We start from the raw sequence: 25,123 nt of genomic DNA on the forward strand, positions 1-25,123 counted from the left end.
AGCCTGGGTCACTCGTCCACAGGCTGCAGTCCTCCAAGGACAGGCTGCTCCAGCCTGGAAGCAGGGGCCCTCTCTCTCTACCAGGTCTCCCACTGGATCACAGCCTCCTCCAGGCATCCACCCGCTTGAGTGTGAGCATCTCCCCCGCGGGCTGCGGCTGCATCTCTGCATCCCCTGGGAATCCCCGTGGGCTGCAGGGGCACAGCTGCTTCACCGTGGTCCTCAGCACAGCCTGCCGAGGAGCCTTGGCTCTGGCACCTGGAGCACCTCCTCCCCCTCCTTCTCTACTGACCTTGGCGTCACCGTGTTATGTCCCTCACATGTTCTCACCTCTTCCTCTTCTGGAACTGAAAGAAAAACCTGCTCTTTTCTTGGATCGGCTGTCTGTCTCTGCCCCGAGATGCGTGGGATGGTTCTGAGGCAGCCCATGCTTTCGAAGAATGAGCCTGGACTCTTTGCTTTTTCGGTCTTCAGGTTGTTTATTATTTCTTATCTGCAAAATTTTCTTTCTGCTCAGCAAGGCAGCCACAGGCACTCTGCCTGCCCCCGAGGCGGTGTCGTCTTTTTGTACTACAAACTACGTATAACATATTTACACTTAATTCCCAATACCATCACCTATGTTAGACAGTGCACTTCTACTCTAAACCAATCCCTAAGTGCCAACATCACTGCAGAAAATGGGGAACAAGAAGAAGAAAGAAGAAGGACTAGACATGATTCTTCCATCCTCCCCCATAGCCCCCATACCAAAAAATCCTAAGACCTACATTTTCACCCTGTGAACATCTTGTTTTCACACCATTCAAACCTGTGTGGATTTCACATCACAATGCCAAGCTGGCAGTTCATTAGAAGGATCAAAATGAAGCCACCAGGTGTTCTGGGCAGAATACCAGGGTCTCCAAGCCCCCCCGACGGGGTCCTTGGCAACTCTGAACATCCGGAGGGATGTGCTGAGTTTCCACACACCTTGGTTTTGATTTTCTTCTTAAATCTATTATCACAGAGGCATTACCAGCCTCTCAAATTAGGCCAGCTTTGGCTAGCAACATGTCCATCTTCAGAGCCACCGGGGATTGGCTCTGCCAGACAGGTGGAAGCTTCCAGCAGCTTCTCACAGAATCCACCTCTGTGGCCACCGAGCCCGCCCCCCTCCCCCCACTACCACAAACAGGCTGTGCAAAACCAACACGCCTGCAATAACCTATATGTTGGAATTTACCTGAGGTAACACAGTCAGAGTTGATTAGGCAATATGTTCTCTCCTCCTTAGCAGATATTTTGAAATGTCTTAGCGTTGGAAAATCCCAGCTCTGTGGAGACAGGGCAACTGAAAGGCAATTTAAAGATTTTATTCCGTTATCAATCTCGTAGAAGGGTGAGACATAAGAGCTGTAAAACTCAATGCCATTCCATCAGAAGCCAACTTGTTTCCTGGTTACAATATCTTATAAATAAATGTATTGTTTTTCAGCCTATTAGCTTTTGCCACACAATGGTGCTCATACTTCTAACACCAATCACCTATTACTTTACCCCATGTGGTCTTCCTACAATGCATCTTTCGCAGTTCTAATTCTCAAGAATATCAGGTTTTTTTACAAGCCATTGTTTGAAATTTGTTTCTAGTTCAATCTCTCTGTCAACAATGTCATCTCTATTCCATGGCCTTCCTGAGTCAGCACACCTTATCTCAGAGTTTGCATACAGATGTACAAGACTGTGTGAGCTTTCAGTCAGGTTTTGAGAATCCTTTACAAATCTATTTCTCACATCTTAGTCCATCTTACACAGCAGGTAAAATTACATTAAGCAAATATTTTCTGACTTTTTACTGTATTTATTACAAAAACTTGCCAAAAGTGAAAAGGATGAGGTTTGGACTTGAGGCCACGGTTATAAATGGCAAGAAAATGGATCTCTTTTCACCTGATTAAAAGACTTTTTTGGTTTATATACATATTTGGATTGTGATCCAAGGTTTTTTTGGCTGTTGAAAGCTACCAGCTCTTTCATACTTTAACTCATAGATTTGTGTAGTATGTTTACTGCTGTTGCTTGTACTCTCAGCAGTGAAGACATGCTATGCCTAAATCTTAAACTTTTACTGCAGAGACAGCAATATATTTAAGGTTTCTTTAGAATATCTTGCTTCTAGAATTTTTAAGATATTTTGCTTTATGGCAGTTGAAGGTAATTTTAAAGGGACTAAAATGCACTAGCAAACTGAAGTGGCATCACACTTGAATGAGTGTTTCTGTGCAGAAGGTGATTACAGCTTCATATGTTGAATTCATCATTAACTATTAATTTCAAGATTCTGAAGTTTACATTGGAGGGGACTTAATTTTTACCTTTTAGCTCTGTCTTAATTTTACTGCTGTTGTGAAAAAGGAAAACATGTCCAACTTTCTGACTGCAAAGATGGCTTTTCAGTGACTGTTTTTGGCTTGAAGTGAGCTGACAGGCTGTATGAATCTACAAAAAAGTGGCTTTTAAAACTGAGCATGGCAATTCAGCAGACTTTTACTTAGGAGCTTTCCCCAGTCTATACTGCTGGGACTTGTAACAGCACCACTCATTCTATTAGAAGTAAAAAGCAAATTTAGTGTAATTTTGTCTAAAACTGTACTAACTGCTGTTTTACTCAGATCTTTTTGAATCGGGTAGGATTTTTAAGAGATTTGTTAACATTTACCCTTGCTTAAACGTGATCAAGATGATTTTGTAGCACAGTTGCTTGTGGGCATAGTCTGGTGTCTCCTCTTCAGGTTATATACTTCAAAGGGAGCACTTTTTGTCTCAGGGTGCACATCACCTCAGTTGTTCAGGTGACCATGAAGTTCTCAAAGTCTGTTTTACTCTTGTGGACCGAACTGTACTTTCTGTCTCAGATGTGAGCTTCTCTAATGTAGAAGTTAATGAGGGAGGGCCAATGCAGGTGGCCAGGAGTGTCTCCAATGTCCTTCTGACCATACCAAAAATTCTGCTTGCCTTCCTGCTTGATACAGTGTATCTGCCTGGAGGGTTGAGCTGATGCACCTTTCAAAATTCTTTTTCACCCTGTCATGATTTCTGATGCCACCTTATACCCATTCTATGTAGTGCTAGCCTCAGTCTCACTCCGTTGCCTAGTAACTCCCTTTTTCTTTTTTTTTAGCTTCTCCTCTAGTCAACGTTAACCTGCTTATATTGCAGACCTTTTTGCATTTATGGTTCCCAGTCTGTGTTCCAGTTTTATCTCTGGTTTTGTGGGTTTGCTGCCTGGGCTGTACGTAGGCAGTGACTGTTGGGGTTCTCTGGGTGCTGAGCTGTCCGCTGAGAATAGCTGTAGTAAATATACATTTTACAGGATGTGGAGGAGCTTTTGTTAGGTATTTAATGTGAAGGGCTTTTGTCTGTGTTTGCAATTTAGTAAGCACCTTTCCTGGTAATACCATTTGTTTAGCAGTTTAAGTTACTTCTATTGATACATCTTTCACATTCATCACTGTTTCATTTCAGCTGTTGCTGATATTCAATATCAAGAGATAACATTGATATCTCTTAAGATAGAATTATCATTATTAATAGCTTGACTTAGGCAAGTTTTCTATTGGACCCTTAGCCCTGATTCCTTCAAAATCTACTTTTGCACAACTGTACTAGTACATGTTGATGTTAAAAACAAAATCACTGAGAAGCTGATTGCCATTTTCTGCATTTTACTGTCTGCAGAGAGCTGCAGTCAGACTGTAACTTCTGTCATAACCATACTTAAACTAGACAGTGTGATACTCTGCTAAAAATACACCTTTCTCAGCCTCATCTGTAACTGTCTGTTGTGGATGTTCTCTGGTGGAAGTTGGTGTCAGAATGTGTTTACAGTTGGGCAGAGGTTTTTGGCTTCCTACTTTACAAATTCTTAATTTCTTCATTGGTCTGCTTTTACAGGTTCTATTGATAAGATCAAATAAGCTGTTGCAGTACCTAGAGGTAATCAGAATTACTACCAGCACTGTCAGCATTTCATTTTAACTCACTCATTACTGTCATTTCAGGTCAGAGGTCCAGCTTAAAGTACTGGTATGAAAAGGAGTGGTTAAGTAATGGTCACATGCATGGCTTAGCGTTTTTGGAAGAAAATTACTCCCACCAGAATGCCAAGAAGATAGTGGCCACTCACCAGCTGCTTGGTGATGTACAGCGAGTGATCGAAGTCCTGCACGGGCTGCAGCTGAAGATGAGCATATTACAGTAAGCAGCATTTACGTATCAGCCAGCATGTTCTCCTCGGGAATCAGACTGCAAGTGTAAAAATAACCAGAAATTCAGACTTGCATTTGTGCTGTGTGGATTTAAAACATAGTTTGAATTGCTGATGTGATCTTGGGAAAGGATTTGGCTATTTGAAAATTGTTTAAGTGGGATGAGTGTAAGTGGACAATGTGTATAGAAAGGGTTAAATAAACCTAATGACAGTTTTTCCTAATTTACCCAAATGGATTTTAAGTAAGAACAGGATAGACTTATAACCCATGGCACCATTTTTGCAGCACTTGCTTTCTCCATTCCAGGGGATATGGTCATAGCTTCTTCAAGAGGAATCAAATCTTTTTGTTTGGTACAGTGTCTTGTTTTGGTGCAGTGGCAGAGTGGTCGCACTTGCAGCAACCTGCAGTACTTCATTTCTGAAAGGTTATTTCAGCTATATCTACAGAAAATAACAATTATTTTCATAAAAGATTTTTTCTATCAATTCAACATTTTTGTCTATTTTCCTATTTAAAGTCAACCTTGGGTTCTGATGACTGAAAACAAAATAAACGAAAATCTAGCAGTTCTAAATTTATTGAATTCTGTAATTGTAATTTATTAGTTGATAACTTGCACTGTTTGGCAAATGAAGTGATTTTGGCATTCTTTGGACCCTTCCCCTAAATCTGTGGTAGTGCAGGAGGTCCACTGACATGGAATAATGCTTAAAGCAAGAGAGGAGCCATTTTAACATCAGGGTTTGCTTTTCCATTATGGGATCCTTTTATTTAGGTTTGTAAGTAATCTCTTTCCTTTTTGGAGACTGAAACAAATACTTTAAAAAAGGCCCAAGGAGTAGCCTTAAAGAGCAACATTTGAGTTTCAGGTGAGATTTACATAGTACTGAGGTAAGGAGCACTGGGTGTATATGTGATGGTTGCTGCAGGTTTTGTTCCTTTTCTCTCCCATGCTGAAGTCAGTACGATGGCCTGGATTAATTAAAGGTGAGGTGCAGTCCTGTTTGGATCATCTGGTTAGAAGCTTCAGCTGATGTTTTCTTTATCATGATAAAAATTAGAAGGGATTTGAATAATTGCTGAATTTGAATAATTATTATATTGTTGATGCAGATCAGCAATAGAGAGATGATTTCATAGGTGCCTGAAATTATTAGGAATTGCTCATTGTTTCAGGGAGATTTCTCAGTGTTTCAGGGAGGTGGCAAAGGACACAAGGTGATCCCGGCAGTGCCGTGGGAGGGTGAACCTTCAGCAGGCAGGAGTCAAAAGGTTATTCAGGTATTAGCATTTGAATTTTCATCCTTTGGTAACTGGTACATCATTTTTCAGAAAAATATTCTGTCTTTTGTAAAATTATCCCTTGCTCTGGTTTGAGCAAAGTACAGTTTCTTTAGGTGTAGCAGATGAGTGGAGCTTGAGCAGAAAGCTTTGGTAAATGAACACCTGGCTTCCACTTTTCCAGGCATGCCTTCAGGATGGTTCACCAGGGAGCTCTATCCTTGCTGTGCCAGCACTGAAGTCAAAGATGCTTCTATGAAATAGTCTGAGCACATCCTTGGCAGCTGTACTCACTCTGGTTTCTTCTGAGAGACACTGAAGAAACCTGAGCTGCTGTGGGATGGATTAGAAAGCAGTTACTACCAAAGTCAGCTGGTCATGTTTTGTTCAATGGTTTGGTGAACAGCTAGAAAAGCTGGATCAGCTGAATAGAATAAGTATGTCCACCTCTGCAAGGAAGCAGAGAGGAAGGCTTGAGGGCAGCCCCCCCATCTGTGCAGCCCAATGCAGCAGGGGCTTTAGAGCCAGGATTTGCTCTGCTGTGTTCCTGCAGCCTGTGGCAGATGAGCTGCCAGCCCTTTCAATATAGCAGAGTATGGTGCTTTGCTCTCCTTTTACTGCTGTTTTGATGCTTTACACAAGGAGGAACATGGGTTACAATGCTCACTCAGAATCTTTTGTTTGTTATATCTGTAATAATCTGATACCTATAGTTGTCCCTTCTGCTGAAATAAATAACGTATTAGTCAATTTGAAGACAATTAAAATAAGAATTTTTCTAAGAACAGATGAAGGGAACTCTGGCCACTGAGATACCACTACAGTTGCAATGTTGGTGTACCATAACTTCACTAAAAATATCCCTGTTAAAATTAATTTCTGCTACTAATAAATTGCAAATATTGAAGCAAAATGTTCCATGAAGGGCCAGCATTGGTGAGAAGTCGTATGTGTATATTTGCAGCTTATTCTTCAAGTTTTTTCTTAATCCAAACCTTGGTTTGTCTTTTTTTCCCATAATTATTCTTACTTAACTTCTTTATGCAAGAGGATAGTTTGCTTAGTCACTTTGGCATTTAAATTGGATGGTTTACTTTTTTATGTTTGAACAGAAATAAAGAACACCCTGACTTAAAGCTTTGGTGTCATCCATGGAAGCACATCACGGTGGATGAAAAAATCCATACAAAACACATCATTCACTTTGAGGAAAATTGCAAAGAGGAGACAGCAAGTTATAGAACTTGGAATGGGACAGTTGAGAAACCCTCAACAATTCCTTCTGTGGAGGAATCTTACATTACGAGTGAACACTGTTACCAGAAGCCTCGGGCCTACTACCCTGCCATAGAGCAGAGGCTGGTTGTGGAAACCAGAAGTTCAGCCATTGATGATGGAGTAAACAGAATAAGGGAAAATAGGGATGATACCTTCTCAGAGAGGTTTGGCTGGAATCTGGACCAAGAAATATGCAAGATGGAAAATGAATCTAAACACAATTACTCTAAGGTATGTTTGTTAAAATAGCCTTCTCTAGCAAAGAGCACGTGTTTTCCTGGCAACCTGCAAACCTCAGCCTTTTAAAATACTTTTTGTTCTGTTTGTGTTTATTTTTTTTAATTAGACTGTTAAATTTAAGTTGCCACTAACAACTAAAATGATAAATGTGATCAACTCCTTCATTTTATATTATAATTTAAAACTCCAAGTTGACTTCTGGACCTCAAGTTGTTTGAAGAGCGTGGACCATGTATTATGGTCCACTGGTAGCTCATTGCTGCTTACTTTTGTGTACTTTTAAATGAAACATAAGCACTAGCAGAGAGAGAAGAGGCCAAGCATGTATGATAGTACCAAATACACTGATAGGCCAGCTTCTAACTATGTCCATCTTGTTTCCATGTTCTTTCTAATAGCTAAATTAATTTTGGGTTCTTCAGGCAGCATTTCAAGATTGAAAACAAAAGGTATCAGCCTGAAGTGTTGTTGTTTTTTTTTTAAGACTGATCACCATGGAGTAGTCCTGTTTCTTCTTCCTACTGTAGCCCTTCAGGTTTAGCTTTCAATGCTTGGTTCTCATTGTCATCTCTGTCAGCCTAGTAGAGGCCTTTCTGCTCTCCAGTGCAAAAATTTTGATTCTGTTAGTACCAATTCCTATGAAATGTGGGATGAGAAATATTGAAAACTCTCTGGGAAATGAGTGAAGCCCCTCTGCTCTGGAGCCAGGCTAGGGGAGCTGTGGGTGTTCACCTAGAGAAGGATCCAGTGAGACCTGAGAGCCCTTTACAGTGCCTAAAGAGCTCCTGGAGAACTGGGCTTGGCACAGGGGATGGAGGGACAGGACAAGAGGGAATGGCCTTAAGATGAAGGAGTCTAGATTTTAGATGGGATATTAGGAAGAAATTCTTCCCTGTGAGGGTGGTGAGCCCCTGGCACAGGTTGTCCAGAGAAGCTGTGGCTGCCCCTGGATTCCTGGAAGTGTCCAAGGCCAGGCTGGATGGGGCTTGGAGCAGCCTGGGACAGTGGAAGGTTTTGGAACCTCTCCCAACCCAAACTACGGTACGATTTTATGATTCCATTCAATACTGAGCTCCCTTTTTTTAGATTAAAGGTTAGGATAGCTCTTATTTCATCCATATGTAAGTTGTAATTTGCAACTTTTAACTTCTCTGTCGGTCTGTTGAGATTGTTTCCTAGAAAAGGAAATATTTTAGTTCTTCAATCTTGAAGAGCCTTTTTCTAAAGGATCATATTTCAGCAGAAGGATGAGAAAAGTAGGGGAGTAGAATGAGCACTGCTGATGTTGTAGTCAAGTTTTGTAAGGAGTGGTAATGCTTGTTTGGAGATGGTTCAGCAAAAGTTTTAGTAGAATTTTGATTAGATTCCTTAAGGGAAAAATCCCTTTTCACTCCTGAATTGTTTGCTCTTTAGTTGATTTAGTTGATCATTGTAAGGTGTATTGTATTGTCAGGTTCTAGGAACAGCTTTCCTGGTAATCCCTGAGATGCACAGATTAAGTGCAGGATCTTCCAGATGAACAGTGGCAGGGAGATAACTCCACATGTGTATGTTACCTTCAGAAAACCAGATGTTTGTAAAGTACAAATAGTTTTCAGCAAAACACCCATAAAATATGTTTATATTTAGATCTTCTTGCCCAAACCAGGTTACTGTCTGTTTATGGTCTGTGTCTCTATCATTCACTGGCCTCTGATGAGTTCAACAATTATAGGGGACTGGGAGGACTCAAGCAGTTTGGCTCCCCAATTGTCTTTCACTGTAACAGATATTTAATATGTGTGTATTTCTGCTAGGTGAGAGAGTCTGTCTCTAAGAAAGTCTCTCCAGAGGAAGCTATTGAAATTAAATTGCTGGAAAAAGACAAAGAAGGAGTAGTGAACTCACAGCTGCAGTGGCAGCTCAATCTTTTAGCTCACGTGGAATCTTTGCAAGATGAAGTCATACACAGAATGGATTTCATTGAGAAGGAGCTAGATGGTAAGTAGTGTTATTCAAGTTTAAAAAACTATTTTTTGTTAACTGACCTACCTGTTCAAAACATGTTAACCAGAATTTTACTTCTTCAGACCTACAAAGAGAATAATGCTCCATTATCACATTTTCTAAATAGAAAATAGACAGACTCCTGATGTGGGGGATGGATTTTAAAACAAAGACCAGAATTTCACAGAAAAAGTTCTAGTTAGGACATCTCTGAATAGTTGTATCAGATATTGTACTGGAACATCTTTGTGTCTTTTTGGGTTTAGTTTTTTGTCCTTTTCCAAAACTCTTCTGTATGTCTGCATTTCTCTGTTCTTTGGGGACTTGCTGGCTATGTTAGCCCGTTCTGAGCAGCCTCTTCAGTGCACAAGGCTCTTATGCTCTCCTGTCTCTTCCAAATTCTTCATCTAAATATATTTTAAGATTTTCATAGCAATGGAAAACTTATAAATCCTTTGTGTTGCATTGAATGATTTGGGATAGTTCTTTACATTGTTAAGTCTGACCATTGGTTGTGTAGTGGTTATAACAGTAGCTTTACTTGCAGGGGAATCCAACTTCTGCCCAAGTAAGAGCCCTGTCTTTGTAAATAAGGTACTGAAAAGTTGGACAGCTGAGGGGCTATTTCAGGTAGAGAAGATCAGTCAGGGCTGTGCTGCCTAAAAAGCTCTGGTTCCAAAAAGTTGGACTTTTTGTACCTGCTGCTGAGCAGAGGTCTGTGCAGTGTGTTGCTGCTTTGAGCAGGAACTTTCTTACTCCAAGGTGGGATGTGTCAGTACTGGGTGATGCTGCTGGTTCTGCAGCAGGTGCTGCCCGTAGGTGAAATTCACCTGTTGATCTGGCTGGTGGCAAGACTGCTCTTGGTAGAGGTATTTATTCTGTCTTGAAGGTTTCAGTCTCCATCTGCAGTGCTATCAACATCCCCAGAACTCATCATAGTCTAACCCTCACCACCTTCCTTGTGAGCATGTTACATTGTCACTTGACTTCTGCTGGGGGGGTGGGGGGGCTTTTCTTGTTTCCCGCAGAGAAGCTTTTTAAAGCAGTTTATTTTCGTTATGGAGCACTCTGCTGCTTTGTGCTTTTGATCTTCATCCCCGTTTTGTGTTACTCACTTCTGTCTTGGTCAGTTGTGTTCTGTATGCATGACAGATCTCTTTTGTTCTGATAGTCTCATTTTTGATGGTGTAAACTCCACAGTTTCTTTGCCTGAAATTGACACAGATCAGAAGAAGTTTAGCATGAGGTTTCACAATCTCTGGTCCAGAGTTTTCCTTTCCTGCTTTTTCTTAGGAACAGCAGCTTCTCCCTCCATCTCCATGTGAATGATTTGGTAATGTATCAAAAGTTACTTGCAGAGATTGGTGTGAGGTGTTCAGTTCTATGATTTCTCAAATAACGGTTAAAAATATTGCCCACTGCCTTCTCAAGAGTTACAAAATATTTAAAGAATTCTTGTTTTGTGACTTAAGATGGGAACTGTTTGCTGAGAACTGCAGTAGTGATGGATTTTGTTTTCTTTGCAGTTCTGGAGAGTTGGCTGGATTACACAGGAGAGCTGCAACCCCCAGAACCACTGGCTCGACTGCCCCAGCTCAAACACTGCATAAAGCAGCTGATAACAGACTTGGGCAAAGTGCAGCAGATCGCGCTGTGCTGCTCCACGTGAGCCTGGAGAGCTCTGGCTGGGACTGCCTGCAGAGCTGCAGTATCTGATGGGAGCACATCTGAATCTGTAAATTAAACTAGCATGATGCTTGCATGGGATGCAGATTGACTTCAGGGACTTGTCAAGAAGTGTTGTTCAAAGAAGAGCAAAAAGATTTTTTCAGGTCTATTAGACAATTATAATGCTGTGGAAAAGGTCATACTCTTGTCTCCTGTTGCCTGTTGGTTGATAAGTTAGACTAAAATTTTCACTCCCTACAAGTTGTTCATCAAAATGGTAGACTTCTTCATCATTGAATTGACTAAAAATTGTGCCACTGAAAAACAGAGTTCTAAGAGCCAAAAAAGTTTGGTTGACAGCGGTTGTAAATAACTTTGTGTAGTTTAAGTGACTCATGTCATGTTTTATTTCTTCTGGTTTATGCATACTAGCACTCAGTATTTAATCATTAGGAGATGTTATAACAGTTTCAGACTTAGTAAGTGTGAATGTCCAGCTCTTGACTATAAGTGTTATGTGGAGGTTTTCAAGTAACAGTGGCCTGACCCACACCTCTGTTACAGTAAATAATGTAGCAGGAGGTCACAGGTGGATTGCACTTGTTTTCCATATTTATCCTCACTGTCACATGACCTGGTACTGCCCATGAAGGTGGTGTTTGTGTGTATTCTTGAGCTCTTCAATCTGGCCATCCTGTGCCTCCTGCAGCACTTGCTGGGGGATCCCCTCGTTGCAGTAGTGTGGAATGCAGCCAGGAAAGGACTGGAGCCATGCTCTGAGTTCAGACCCAGCATGGTCTGTCATGGATGTGATATATTTTCTACCCATTTGTTAATAATTGCCATTCCGGTTATATTTGGAAATCTAGATTTTTTTTTTCAATACTATGGATGTGTTCATTGTAAAGACTTGCTATGAATGTGTGGTTTTGGGAATCAGTTTTTGTGTAAATAAAGCCTCGAGATCTATGCATGAGGTGCTGTCCTTGCAGACAGTGAATGGGTTATTATCTTAAATACTCTGTGTTCACAAAGTCCCTTTTTATACCTTAAGTTTTAATTTTCAGTTTGTATTTACTTTGTGATGTAGGTGACAAGGCTACTGATGTTCAGTCAAGTTACACAGAACCTTTGGAACGTTGTGAGCATTTGAGAGGTTCAGAGTCTTTCAGCTGCAGATCACCACTCCTGAAATAATGGCTGTAACTTCAGTTTTCCTTCACACACATTGCTGAGTTCAGTTCCCCATGGAACACAGTGAGCTGGTTTTGCAGTGAGAGGGTGTCTTTAAAAAGCTGGATTTCTGCCCTTATTTTATTGCTTGCAGTGGTACTACCAAAGGGTAACATTCAAACCGAGTTGTAATGGAAAGGCCCATACCTGTACAAATTACTAATTTGGAATATATATCTGTAATCTTTTTATTCTGCAAAGAATAATGAAAACTTGAAATATCCAGTATTATTGTAGGAGCTACAGTCTCTACATGGTGAATATTTTATTTCCTTCAGAAAACAAAATAATTAGGCTGCTCTAGGTAGTAACTAAGACTTTTATGCCAAGATTCAGTTCAGGCAATAATTTGTCTCACAGTTTTATAGTACTGTGTCGGTATATAGTGAATACAACGTACATACAGCAGAAAAACAAACTTTCTTTTCTGTAACACAATTGGAATAAAGCGTACATTGTATTTTAAGGATCACTTGGCTCTCTGAAGATGAGACCAGTGCTTATACCTTGGCTCATTCCTGTCAGGTACTTGAGCTCATGTAGCTCAGAGCAGTATCAGAGGGGCCTCGCAGGCAGCTGGTGATTTTCAGGTGAAAGAGGCCACAAAAGGCGTTCCCTGGTTACAGTCGGGAGAGCAGGACACGCTGTGTGGGAACAGCTTGGTTGTGCTCCCAGTCTGAGGGCATTCAAGCACTCAGTCCCTGAGCTGGCTTCTTGCTCCAAAGGGGGATTTCTTCTCAAGCAATGGCTTTTGTGTGCTCATTGTGTATTTTCACTTGTCAGTTTATTTTTGCTCAGGACAGTATTGGAGGTTTGGAAGAAAAAGCATTTCCCATGGGTAGATCAAGTTGCAGACCCTGGAGACTTGCATCCCTTCAGTAGTGCTGGGGAAGCCCTTGCAGATAAAGACTGAAAATATTTATTTAAAATAGAGTAGTACTTCTCATATTCAGGGAAGATTCTTCATTGTGCTCTGCCTGGATTCATTTCTGTCCCTTTTTTTGCAAGTTTCCTCATTGTTATTTTTAGTCTGGACCAGCTGTTCAGACTGACAGGTCACTTTTTTGTTTCTTTAAATCACTGGTAAGTGAATGCAGCGTGGAGCCTTGATGAACTGAGCAAACATTGCACTGTGGGTACACATGTGTTTGTTGATGCACTATTAGAACCAAGGGGCTGTACATAGAATTTTGTTTTGGAGCAATATTTGCAAAACTTGAAAATTTCTGTATCTTGGTGTTTGGAATAAATAAAAAAATAGGTTTTTGTTGTTTAAATTCTTAGTAAAGTCTTTGTTTCAATTAATGATAAATAATTTGGATTTTTTTCCTTCACATTGCTTTGAAATGCAAGTACTGTAGTTTGTCAGGTATATGTATCTCTTAACTGTTGCTAAAGTCTGGAGATAACTATTTTCCAGAACTATGTTATATAAATATCCTTAATAGTGTATTGGATATTGTTTAATGAGGAGCTTATATACGTTTTGTTCCCAAATCCTAATATATGTAGTATATTAGTACCAATATAGGTAATATATTAGTACCTAGTATGTGTGATCTGACCCTAATTTTTGTTCTGTTTGGATGAGCAGCCTCTCAGGGGCAGCAGCTCAGAGGATTGCACAGCATTAGTGACGGTGTGAAGCAAGGAGCTGTGGATGCAGTTAACAATCCATATAGAGAAAATGCACAGGAAGAGGAGGAAGCTGGGGAGGGCTGGAGAAGCAGTGCACTTGGCCAGGGTGCCTGAAGGCAGGGGCAGGCATTGATGTACTTTCAGCTTTCATCTCTTCGTTCTCAAAAAAAAAACCCAAAAGGATTCTTATGAAACTGGATTTTAAGGCTGGGGGGTGCATCACTGCTGGAGCCTGGTGTGTGAAGGCTGGAGAGACTTGAGCCACTGACAGCAGATCTCAGTGTGTCTCACTGCACTGTGTCATCATGCAGGTCTTTGATGATCATTTAAATGTCAAAATCAGGTTTTAAAGTTGTGGTCTGGATTTGAAATAATTCAGTGGGATGTGTGCTGTGGCTTGTCATGTTTTCATGTGCCCTCTGAAGGTTTCTGTAGTTGCAAATGCAGAGAGGGAGGTAGCTCTCAGTCAACAGTGGGACTTCATGTGGGTAGAGTCACCGTATTCTCGCTGTTATTTGACCAAAACATCATCTGTTGACCATTGTCCAGCCCATGGGTCCTGTTCCTGCCCATTCTGATGGCCAGTGCACATCCATGCTGTTGCTGTCTGCTGTTCCATGCACCTGTGGGAGTGCTTGTGGGTGGTCCTTGCTCTGATTTCCCAGTGGGGTTCTGGTGCACTGCAGGCCATTGCAGCTGTTCAGTGCTGTTTCACAGCTTTGTGCTAACCCTGCTGGTTGCACAGCAGTTCTTGTGAAGGTAAAAACCTGTGTACAGCCCTGGTCTGGGTAATACCTGCTGTGAGTAACCCCAAACAATGTCCTGTTGAAACAGTTCAACAGTAAATATCCCTTTTTTTTCCTTTTACAACATAGAAGTAGACAGAAAACACTGAGAACAAACCAGCAAAACTGGGATTCATCCTGTCCTGCTGCGGAGTTTTCCTGCTGGTGGTGCTGGTGTGCTGTTGGGGTGTTTGAAAGGAGAGGCTGGAAGGGGCCATGAAGCGTTGCAGCGCTCCATACCCAATTCTGAGGGGCTGCATGGACTTGGGAGTGGATGCTGTGTGTACCTTCAGGGCTCCCAGACTGGTGACTTGGTGAGTAAGTCATGGAGCTTGATACAGACATGACAAAGGACACCAGGGAAGGACCAGCTCTTCAACAGGTGGTTTCTGTGCCCTTGGGTTGAGGGTTGGGTGGATGCTGCTCTGAGTCCGGGCTCTAGGCACAGCCATGTCCTTTGCACAGAGGCTCTGAGCTCATGAAGACACTTTGCCTACTTTGCAGCTCCTGGAAATCCCTTTGATCCCAGCAAATGCTGCTGCAGGGAAAGATGCTAAGCTCCAACTACCAAGACTCATCGAAGGCTGACTGGGTGGTGAGATTTTCACCTTCTCATCCCTCCCTCCTTTTCTTTTTCTCTTTTCCTTTATACATATCCTTGGGTGATATTTTTGTAGTTTTACGTTGTTGGGAATGATGTAACTTTTACAATTTTCGAAGTAACTGTAGTCATGTGTTTGTTTGCCTTTGCCAAAGGGGAAGGGAGGGGTTGGGGGGCGGTGTGGAATTGAGGTTTCTCTTCAAAAGACTCTACTCACGGAGGGTTTGAATTTCGCTCAGTGAGGCCCAACAGGCTTCACATCAACAAAAATTGACATCTACAGGTTGGGAGTAGCAAGAAGATACAGAGAAGATAAGCAGACATTAACAAATATGCCCTTGTTAGGCTGAAGTCACCTGATCTGGAAAAAAATTGATAAGAGAACCAAAGAATGAGGACTAAATTAGCATCAAAGGTGAAGAGATCCAATAGGAGATGAAGTGCTGAGATTTGTATGATGTAGAACCCAATGAATGAGAATTTATTTGGGTTTTAAATGTATAAATATGTGAAAAGTCTAGCAAAGAACTAGGTGAGCTGGAATGATTTCTACTGCACTTCCTGTCTGGAATAAAGTAGTGCCTGATTCTCCAACACTTGAAAGATGGTACTCGAGAGTTTCCTCTATTCCTGCAGTTAGAATGACAATTTTGCAGTGCTTTCATATTGTTATATTACTATAGATAATAATCAAAAAGGTACATACCTGCTTTCCTTTGCAGCCAAATTGTTCAAAAATAAACCCTGTGTACATGCATTTATACACATTGAGCATTTCAGTATTGTTTCACTCTAATCCACCCCAAGGGATCTATTAACAAGAATCTGGGTTACTCCCATCTCCTGGGACAAGTTTTTAACACTTGTCACTCCAGAGGGAGTGGTGACACGGCTCTTGTGGGTCTGAGCTGCCCACGGAGTGGCTGATCTGGCCATGAGTCACAATTGCAAGGTAGCCTGAGCCCTGTGAGGATCCTGGGCACTTGGAACACCACTGGGGAAGACCTGCTGTGTCTTCACAGCTGCCCACGCTGGAGTGGCTGGGATAGCTGGTGGGTCCTCCCCTGCCCTAGCACTTGTGGTCTTGCTGGGGCTTGTTCTGTCACTTCAGAGCCTTCAGCGTCCGTGTCCTGCACTGCCAGGGAGAGTAGCCCCAGGGGCAGAGCACTGCTGCTCTTGGGAGCTGTTGGACCCACTCTGTGCTTCAACTGTTTGTTAAAATCTGCTTCATGCCCGTGGTGTTGAGAGGCTGCAGCGTTCAGCCCTAACAGGCAGGGAATGGGCCTGGCAGTGCCCTGGAAAGACATTGCCCAGCATGAGTGGCACGTGCCCAGGACAAGGAGATTTTCAGGATAGGAAAGTTAGAGGGCTCAGAGGCTGCTGGCAAGGGAGGAGGATTTGAAAAGCCTTTACAACCACATCTGTCCCATTTTACCTGGCTCCAGGTTACAAATGGCAGAGCAGCAGGCTCTTGACTGTGCTCGTTTGTGTAAATGCATCCAACAACCTGGGTGCAGATTGGTGATGGAGGGAGGAACCCAAGAGCCACATTGGTTCACACGACATGGGTCAATAGCAAATATAAACCATGCGAGACTCCTCTGAGTTACCTTGGGTCCCCAAGCGTGACAACAGCGGGACCAAGCCTGGGACAAACCCCAGCCCGTTCTGTGCTGAGGCCACGTGGGCTGGAGGCTGGGGCTGAGCAGGTCTGTAAAGCTCTGGGTGGAGAAGAAAACAAGAAAATTATGGTAGGTTTCAAGATTGAGCTCATCAGACAGGAAAATGAGGAAGGGATGTCCAAGCAGGACACCTGCAGCTTTTGGGTTAAGGGGCAGGTCTTGCTGCACCAGCCTAAATGTGCAGAGAGGGAAGGAAGAGAGGGACTGTGCCAAGCAGCAAAATTGCTTTTGCACCACCTCTAGCCACAGAGGAAGCTCCAGCTTTGCTAATAAGAGCCAGTTGAAAGCAGAGGCTCATAAGTGCAGCTGCTCTGAGGCCTTTCTGCTGCGTTCAGGCCCCTCAGCCCTGCAGCGCAGCGGGATCGGGGCTCTACCTGAGTATTTGCATTCTACTTCTTTGAATAATCTATTCCTGGCATGGACCCATTTCTTTCCCCATTGTTCCTAGAGCAGCAGTTGTGCATGTTAAATTACACATTTAAACCTATTGGGATCATGAATTTGCCTGAAGAGAGTTGTCTGAGGACCAGCACTGCCCGTGGCTGCCTGCTCACTCCAGCTGGGGGCAAGGGCTGTGGCAGGAGCAAATGGCCTCAGGCTCTGGCAGTGAATGGCCCCATGGGCAAGTCACAGTAAGTTCACCTCAGCTGTGAACAAAGTGCCTTTTAATTTATAACAGATGGTTATTGCTGCATGTCCAGCAGGATCCTGTTTTACGGAATTTACAATCTATGTGCTAAAAGGTCTAAAAATAGCTGCTTTGGGCACAGTCAGGGTCTGGTTTCCCCCTAGCTGCTGGTCCCACCAAGCAGAGTGGTGAGTTATGGGGGTGAAAGTACTCTGATGGTCCACAGCTGCTGCTCACAGGCCTGCACAGACACCCATGCCATAAAACAGTTGTGCTTAAACTTGGAAGGTCCGATAGGCTTGGGCTGTTCCTCCATCTGGGCCACGATTTCGTTTATTGATCATTTCTGTCCTCTCTCTGCTGCTGTGGGAATACAGATGCCAGGGGCCCCATTGCAGCCTGTAGGGCTCCTTCTCTGTGCAGCCTCTGCCTCCTTCCCCCTTGGGTGCTGGGTGAGGCTCATGGATCCTGTTGGTGCTCATGCATCCTGTCCCAAAGTGTCCTGTGAGGGACAGACAGGCCCTCAGGCAGCTGCCTCCTTCCAGCATTGCTGCCTGCCTGGCTCTGCATTGGTCTTGGCTGTCCACATTCCGGTCAATGGGCCCCAGCACGAACAAGAGACTCTGGCTGAAAGGAGGAGAAGGCTGAGCTGGGGCATGGGTGTCCACCACAGAGCTGTGGCCAAGTGGGGACCCTGTCCTCAACTCCCCTTCACTATGTGAGAAACGGTCCTCACTTCAAAAATTTCAAAAGGTTTATTAAACCTTAACAAAAATTGCAACAAAGAAGTGCATCAGGAAAGATTTCAGTGTTGGGAGTCTCCATAACTAGCTCATCTACAAAATGGATGCTCTGCCTTTTATATCTTTAGCACCTCCTAAAGTTTTGTCAGTCAAGTCCCATCTCTGCCGTCCTTTGGTGGAGATTCCTTTCTTACATCTTGACTGGAGGCCGGGTGTTGTCATGTTGCGCTGCTTGGTAACAAGCCCTCCCAAATACCCTCACTACCGAGGCTATTACAAGGGGGAGGGGAAAGAGGGGAAAATATGTCCTATGGAAGGACATATTATAGTAACATCACTATACATCCACATAGTATCTATCTCTTAACTGTGAGACCTATTACATTACTCATCTATAACCACCTTTCCTGTGGGGTCTGGCTCAGGGGTGTCAGTCTCTGAGAGAATCAGGTAAGAGCTGATGGGAGACCCGTCCGATGGGGATGTGGTCTCCAAGAACAGGAGGGAGCTGCTCGAGAGTACAAAGGGCAGTCAGGCAGCCCACAGCCCCTCGAGGGTCAGGTGGGGGGAGGCCCGGCCCCTGTCCCAGCTACCCTCACCTCTCAGTCTTGTTCCAGTGGAGTGATGGCTTCCTGAGGACACTGAGTGCTGTGGGGGCTGGGGCCGCTCTTGGCCCTTCCATGGGGCAGGGCTCGCAGACACGGCAGCAGAGCCCCTCGCTGAACTCTGGGCAGGGAGCCAAAAGCATCAACAGAGTACAGCCCTGCCCCCAGGCTGGGCACACCTGGGCAGGGGAGAGACCAGCTGCCACATTTTCGCCCTCCCTCCTTTCAGGGCATGGGGACATCTCCCCACACACTGCTCACAGTGCTGGGGGGCTGGTGGGGCATTACCAGAGTAATGGTCCACCAAGTTGTGCAGGCTGGGGAAGGTGAGCCAGGATGAGATGTAAAGCCACCCATTATCCAGCCGGTGGATGTGACAGTCACTGAGGCCCAGGCAGAGCACTTGCCACACTGCACTGACAGGGAATAGCAGCCTGGCAGGCACAGGACAAAGGGCACTTGGCTGGGCTGTCCCAGGACCCTGTCCTGCTCAGCCCCTGCTGCCTGATGCACTCTTAACTCCCACACACTACAGGGATTCAACCATCCTACAGAAGCAGCAGCCATCACCTTTCTCCCTGTGGGCCTTGTGGCTGCAAGCACCCCTGTGCCAGCCCCAGGCCATGAGCACCTTCAGAACACTGTAGGTGACAGGGAATGGCTGGGACATCAGGTGGCGTTGGTGCCACCTGCACAGTGGCACCTGGCAGAATCTCCTCACAGGGTGTGATGGGGCTCTGTTTCTTTTTATGGGCTGAGTCTTGTCACTCCTCCGAGTAACCCAAAGCTGCAGGAACCTGATCGTGGTTTGCTCTTCTGAGGCATCACGGCAGGAGCTCAGCAAAGACTGGGGAGCAGCAACAGCTGGAAGCAGCCCTGTAGCCTGTGCTGCTGCAAACCTGTTGTTGCCATTCTGGATGTTTCTAGTTGCATTTTGGCAGAGGCCAGCTCTCCAATGCCCTTGGACAGCCAGGGGCCACAGGGCCGCCAACCACATTATTCTGGTGCAGAGGTGCCCAGTCCTCTCCCTGCCCTGGGGATGAGTTTGCTCTATGCAGCAGGAGACACTCAAGCTGCCAAACCCCCAAAGGTGCAGCTAGTGCCAAGAGAAACACCAAGAGCACAAAGTGTAACAATGAAACTCAGTTATAGCTTTATTCCATAACCGGTACAAAGTCCCCCTCAGGCAGAGCCTCCCAGTCCCATTCCCTACCTGAAATGGAGCAGAACATGAGCATGACCCTGGGAGGAGTTGGCTCCCATTGGGTCAGGCTGCTCAGCAGTGAGGAAAGGAGGTTTTGCTTATCAATTGAGACTTGCAGCAGCCTGACCACTCATCCCTTTTCTCCCATTAACACCAGACCTTGGCAGCAAGGGGACGCAGCCAGGTGTAAAAAGGTAGCACAGTTGTGAATTCCACAAAGACAGTAACTGCTATCTGCACAGTGGTGTTCACTGCTCGCCCCTTTGACACGACTCACAGGAATGTGTGACTTCTGGCTGCCATACTCACTTGGTGTTTCCCACCTCCATTTAACTGCACCCTGTGCAGATCCTGCCAGGGGCAGTGGGACACACAGATGATGGCAGTGCAGGAGATTCTGGGATCTCCACCTGGCAAGAGGCACTGCTTCCCATTTCACAACCTGCTCAATATTAAATATTCACCTGTGCCAGGGGAGAACAGCAACCATGTGTCACTGCATCCTGTCCTTCTGCCGGGTCTGCAGAGGGTTGCAGAAGTGGTCTAGAGCCAGGGCTGCTGGAGTTTAATCCCTTGTACTGGGTTAATAGTGCACCTTGTTAGTGTAGTTTACTAGTTAATTGCTTTGTTTTTTCAGGAGGCTCAGGTAAGAAATCACTCTACTCCTTCTTAACACACATACACAGGTAAGACCAAAACAGTATTCCTGACCATTTGTTAGTCTCATGCTGCATGGCATGTGAAACAGCCCTGGGGACAGACAGATCTTCCAATGGGTTCTGTGTCCCAGGGTACAGCTCCACACTGCATTGCCTGCTCCAGTGCCTGGAGTGCCACATCCTCATGGTCTTCCTTTCCCACGTCCCACCAATGACACAGTAACTGCATCACAAGGGCCCTTTAGCAGAAGCACAACTAGAAAGCAATTCTAAACCTCACAAAGCCACAGAAATTATATTTAAATGAAGAGGGGAGACAACGGCTGTCATCTGGATTGATACACAGCACAGACAGGAGATGGCATCAACATGTACAGTAATGGGACTTACTAAGACTGTGGAATGTCAATGAGTTTTAAAGAGACTCTGATGCCAAAGGGATACAGAAAAGATCAAAGTAATTGTCACATACAGACTACCAAGGAGGTGGCTGCTTGGATGGGCATGCACAGGTTAGAGAGAACAGTTAATGCCATGTCAGATGAAATGCTAAATTCTGAGTGGGTTCATTGGGGTGAGTGGAGCTGTCTGAATCCAGAAGAGGGGCTCCTGCCTAACAGGATACTTCCATGGTTTGAGGTGCAGCCTGGAGGTCGATTCCCTCTGGGGTTCCAGCACTGCCTTCCCCATGGGTGCTGGCATGAGACCGGCTGCGGCTGCTCTCACCAGAGCCCACGCTGGAGGAGGAGTGGCTACGGGAGCGCATCAAGCGGGTCATGCTGGCTGCTGGCACTGCAAGAGAGAGCAAACGTGGCACTCAGACAAGGAGGCAGCTCCTGGAGCCAAGACACAGTCACTCAGGTATGTGTCACTGGGTAAGCACACAAAGAGCTGTACCCTGCAGAAGAAAACTCACTCTTCACTGCCAAAATTAAGTCTCTGCATGTCTAAAGCAAGATGTTTAAGGCCCAATTTCAAAAGGTCTCAGGTGAGAAAATGCCAGCAGTGTAACTGATCCTCTGCAAGTGCAGCCACGGCCAGTGTCTGTGCAAACCAAGGCAGCTGTGGCATGGACGACCTTTTGAAAGTTAGTCTCATCACTCTAGAAAACCACAGAGCTGAAGTCATGCAACAATCAACAAAATACAAATGAAAGGTGGAAACCCATAGCACGCACGGTACAATGATCAGCCCACCCACAGCAGGACATGCTGAGACAGAGCAAAGCACACCCAGAGAACAATTCCACTCAGCACACAGACCGGGGCCGAGGTGGATGCACGGTTGGAGGTACCTGACTCAGTGCTTAGGTGGCTGAGCTGCACATAAGGGACTGGAAACAACATGAGACAAGGAAAGGGATGAATACAGGAAAGAACCCATTAGTTGCGGTGTGTGACTAGTGGCTGCACTACTCCTGGGACCCCCAGCTACCTTTCCTTCCATTCCCAGCTCATACACTGCACTGAAAGCTCCCAGGATTTGTAAGAACAGCTGCTAATAAGCATCTCAGGGAGATGCCAAGCTCACCTAAAAACCCATCAGGGCCAAATCTCTTCGATGCCTTTAGCTGAAAATCACACTGTACCTGGTGACAGCAACTCCCCCCTGCACACCCCGCACCTGCTCAACAGCAATATGGTTTCCCCGGGGTATATTGTGTAACTCCAGATATGGGACAGAAATTCATGTCTTTGGGATGACAGATTCCTGCTGCAAGTCTCCTTCAAGGCTGGTACCTTCCACCTGCAGTGTCAGCAGAAGTACATCCAGCTGCTTCAGCTCATGTACAGAAGGCACAGGAACAGCTGCTGGAGAACTGGTTTCTGGATTTCTAGCAGTGCCCAGCTGAGTTTTGCTTCTGCCTTGTTCTACCCAAGAGAACTGGCCACACCCACAGCGTCTCACAATCTTGCCCAAGAAAGCTGGGAAAACTATTCTGGGACCAGCTACTAATTCTGCAAGGAGATTTCTGCCAGGTTCTGCTAAGCCTGACCATGATCTGGCAAAGCTGTGAGGAGACCACTGCAAGTGTCCCAGCTCTGATGGTGGCCACGCTCAGTGGTCAGCCAGTCACACAAACCAAGCCCTTCCCTAACTCAAGCTTTTGAAGGCTCGTCATCCACAAAAGGGAACTCCTGACCCCAGTAGGCAAGAAAGAGCTGCTGTAGTGCACTGAGAAGCCTTCTCCTGATGTTCCTGAGTAGTAAAGCACTTCTTGGAGATAAAGAAGTAAAAAATCCCTCCTCCTCTGATTCCTCAGGAACACCAAGGGCAGGGAGCAGAGCAGCTGTTAGTCTGACACACTCAGGTGACAATATCTTCTGCCTCCAAGCATGGTGAGGAAGCTATAGGGCAGGACATGCACTGGTGCAAAGCACAGCTCTCTCTGGGCTCCCTGGGTGCCTCAGAAGTCACCCAGGAACCTGTTCTGCCATTAGAGGGATTTGTTGTGGAGCATTGCTTAACCCTGGTGAGTCTGAGAGAAACAGGAACATCTGAGGAGAAACAGGGGAGCTCTCATACCCGGACTAATCATGGGGCTGCACTGCTACCTCCTTCCCCTTTGGAGGCACAGATTTGCTGTTCTTGGGAACACATTTTTCTGGATTGGCACAAAGACAGACTTAAAAGGTTTTACCAACACCAGCAACCAGAAAGGAGTCACCAACACGTCAGGGAACAACACTGGCTTGCTAAGGCATGTCAGCACACTAGCTGATTTTCCAGCATGGATGGATCTCCTGGCAACCACACTAGCTCAGGGGTAGGAACACAGATGCCAGTGGGTTCAGATGGACCAGAAAGCTTGAGTTCCGTTCACGACAACCCTGCTCCAAAAGACAAAATTGTGTTTGCCACTTACTGTAGCCCATTCCCTGCACAAAGTACTTGAAGGCTTCAGTCAGCTTGCCAGGCTGTGGAAACAGAGACAGTGGCTTTAGTGCAAGCAGAACAAAGGGCTCTTCTGCCCTCAAATGCCATGGGAGAGCCAAGGTGTGTCTCACCTGAACCACCTGAGGCAAGCCCCCGCAGTCGGCCATCTGCAGCAGGAAACAAAAGGCAGGTTGAGCTGTCCTGCCCAGGAGGACAACCCCAAACCAAGCCAGCACCACCCACCCACCCACCAGGCTGAGACCACCACACTGCATTTCCACCACCTCACCTCTACAACCAGAGCAATGCCAAGGTGATACACCTTCAGGGACCCGCTGCTGAAGGAACCCTGCACCTTGGAGGCCACGTCACCAAGTGATCTCAGGCCACACTGCAGAAGCCCAGCACCTTCCCAGCCTCCTCTGCCCACACCTGTCCCTCTGTGCTCCCACACAGCCGCTGTCGGGCACACTGTGGGTCTTCCTGGCCAGCTGAAGGTGGCCATAAAGCAGGGATTGAGGGACTCCCTGACAAACTCTTCCCTCTCAAGCCCTGGCTCCATGGAGGAGAGAGCACAGCTCTGAATGACTGTCCAAAAACTTCTCGAAGCCAAATGTATGGAAAGCAAAAACCTAAGTGAAGCTGAGCAACAATAGTGTCTTTATGCTGGCCAGAATGACTCTGGAGTGGCACTTGCCTTCAGAAGGGTAGTTTTGGTTGGGTCAAGACGGGAATTGCATTCAACCTAGAAAAAAGGAGAGAGGGACATGTTGTCACACAGAAAATGCAAAGACTGAGATGTAAAATGTGGAGTAGCTGCACCAGAAGCAGTGGCTGTCTTCAGCAATGGTCGCTTCTCTGGAGCCAGGAAGGAGCAAGCAAGAAAGCAGAGATCCTGTAAGAAGTGAACAATGAATAAAAGATCCAGGGAAGAAAGACAGGTGTTCCATCTAAGGGACCTTGTGATGACAGGTCATGACTTCAACTGAAATCATCCCCTAGTTTGGGGATGCACTATAAAACCCTGGAGCACCTTCTGTGCTCTGACAGCAAGACTGGGAGGGAAGGAGATTTCTGTGCAATGCAGCATAAGGGAGGTCACTCAGTGCCCTGGCCAGACAAGGAGGTCACGACCACATCTTCTCTGTAAGACTGCTGCAAAAAGAGAATAGGCAGAGACTCTATAGGAAAAGCAACCACAGTAGGGGAGGTTATTCTCAGCAGGAAACCTGGGCAGCCAGACAGGCACACTAATGTGCAGAAGACCCTATCCTGTACTGTACTGTGGCCAGTAAGCAATGAGAATCTTCAAGGATAGTATTCTAGAAAAGTCAAAACTTGCAGACTTAATTTCAGACTTCCAGATCAAACAGACCAAGGCAACAGGCCATGGCCAGAAAATGTTCTCCATGCATGGCTCCTAGGTTCAAGTTACTGCTTCAGGAGACTCCTACACTCTTCCACAGTTTTAGACTGCTGCTTTTGTTCACAACCTCCTGGTCTCCCCACAATCCCTGGCTGACAGGGAGGAGCAACATCCATCCCAATCACACTACCCTGTGCCACGCCCCGCTCATAGCTGTGCTGGGAGGGAAGTGGGTTATGGGTGTCTGCAGAGAACAGAGCTCCTAAGTGCTGCCTTCCTGGTGATGCACTACTCCAAGCGAGCTCTACCACAAGAACTGGAGTCATACTCAGTTATTTTTAATCCTTAGGTAGTCTCAGAGTAACAGCAAAACAACAGCAATTCAAGACTGGA

The 25,123-nt window shown here is 45.3% G+C and overlaps 3 protein-coding genes across 20 annotated transcripts in view; 1 reads left to right on the plus strand and 2 right to left on the minus strand.

Annotated features, from left to right (window-relative positions):
* The window catches only part of PHF20 (PHD finger protein 20), a 71,835-nt gene extending 58,616 nt beyond the window's left edge, over positions 1-13,219 (plus strand). For all 14 annotated transcript variants that reach the window (XM_063172050.1, XM_063172054.1, XM_063172043.1 and 11 more), the window contains 4 exons: positions 4,044-4,239; positions 6,650-7,046; positions 8,852-9,035; positions 10,568-13,219. In XM_063172050.1, the coding sequence (XP_063028120.1) occupies positions 4,044-4,239; positions 6,650-7,046; positions 8,852-9,035; positions 10,568-10,710 (920 nt within the window). In that variant the 3' untranslated portion in view covers positions 10,711-13,219. The remainder of the gene's footprint in view (positions 1-4,043; positions 4,240-6,649; positions 7,047-8,851; positions 9,036-10,567) is intronic.
* A 4,793-nt stretch (positions 13,220-18,012) lies between these two features.
* Positions 18,013-19,862, minus strand: SLA2 (Src like adaptor 2). Its single transcript, XM_063172713.1, is given in 5 exon segments — positions 18,013-18,527; positions 18,619-18,745; positions 18,913-19,002; positions 19,005-19,058; positions 19,838-19,862. Coding segments are annotated over 5 exon segments (420 nt in total). The 3' UTR covers positions 18,013-18,403.
* The window catches only part of NDRG3 (NDRG family member 3), a 57,763-nt gene continuing 52,394 nt past the window's right edge, over positions 19,755-25,123 (minus strand). For 3 of the 5 annotated variants that reach the window (XM_063172058.1, XM_063172059.1, XM_063172060.1), the window contains 4 exons: positions 24,062-24,109; positions 23,354-23,531; positions 21,782-21,820; positions 19,755-21,279 (listed from right to left, as the gene is read on the minus strand). In XM_063172058.1, coding sequence (XP_063028128.1) covers positions 21,101-21,279; positions 21,782-21,820; positions 23,354-23,531; positions 24,062-24,109 — 444 coding nt within the window. In that variant the 3' untranslated portion in view covers positions 19,755-21,100. The remainder of the gene's footprint in view (positions 21,280-21,781; positions 21,821-23,353; positions 23,532-24,061; positions 24,110-25,123) is intronic. The other 2 variants (XM_063172061.1, XM_063172062.1) reach the window with 2 other exon arrangements.

This window comes from Melospiza melodia, chromosome 19, assembly GCF_035770615.1.
Source record: "Melospiza melodia melodia isolate bMelMel2 chromosome 19, bMelMel2.pri, whole genome shotgun sequence".
In the NCBI taxonomy this organism is placed as follows: Eukaryota; Metazoa; Chordata; class Aves; order Passeriformes; family Passerellidae; genus Melospiza; species Melospiza melodia.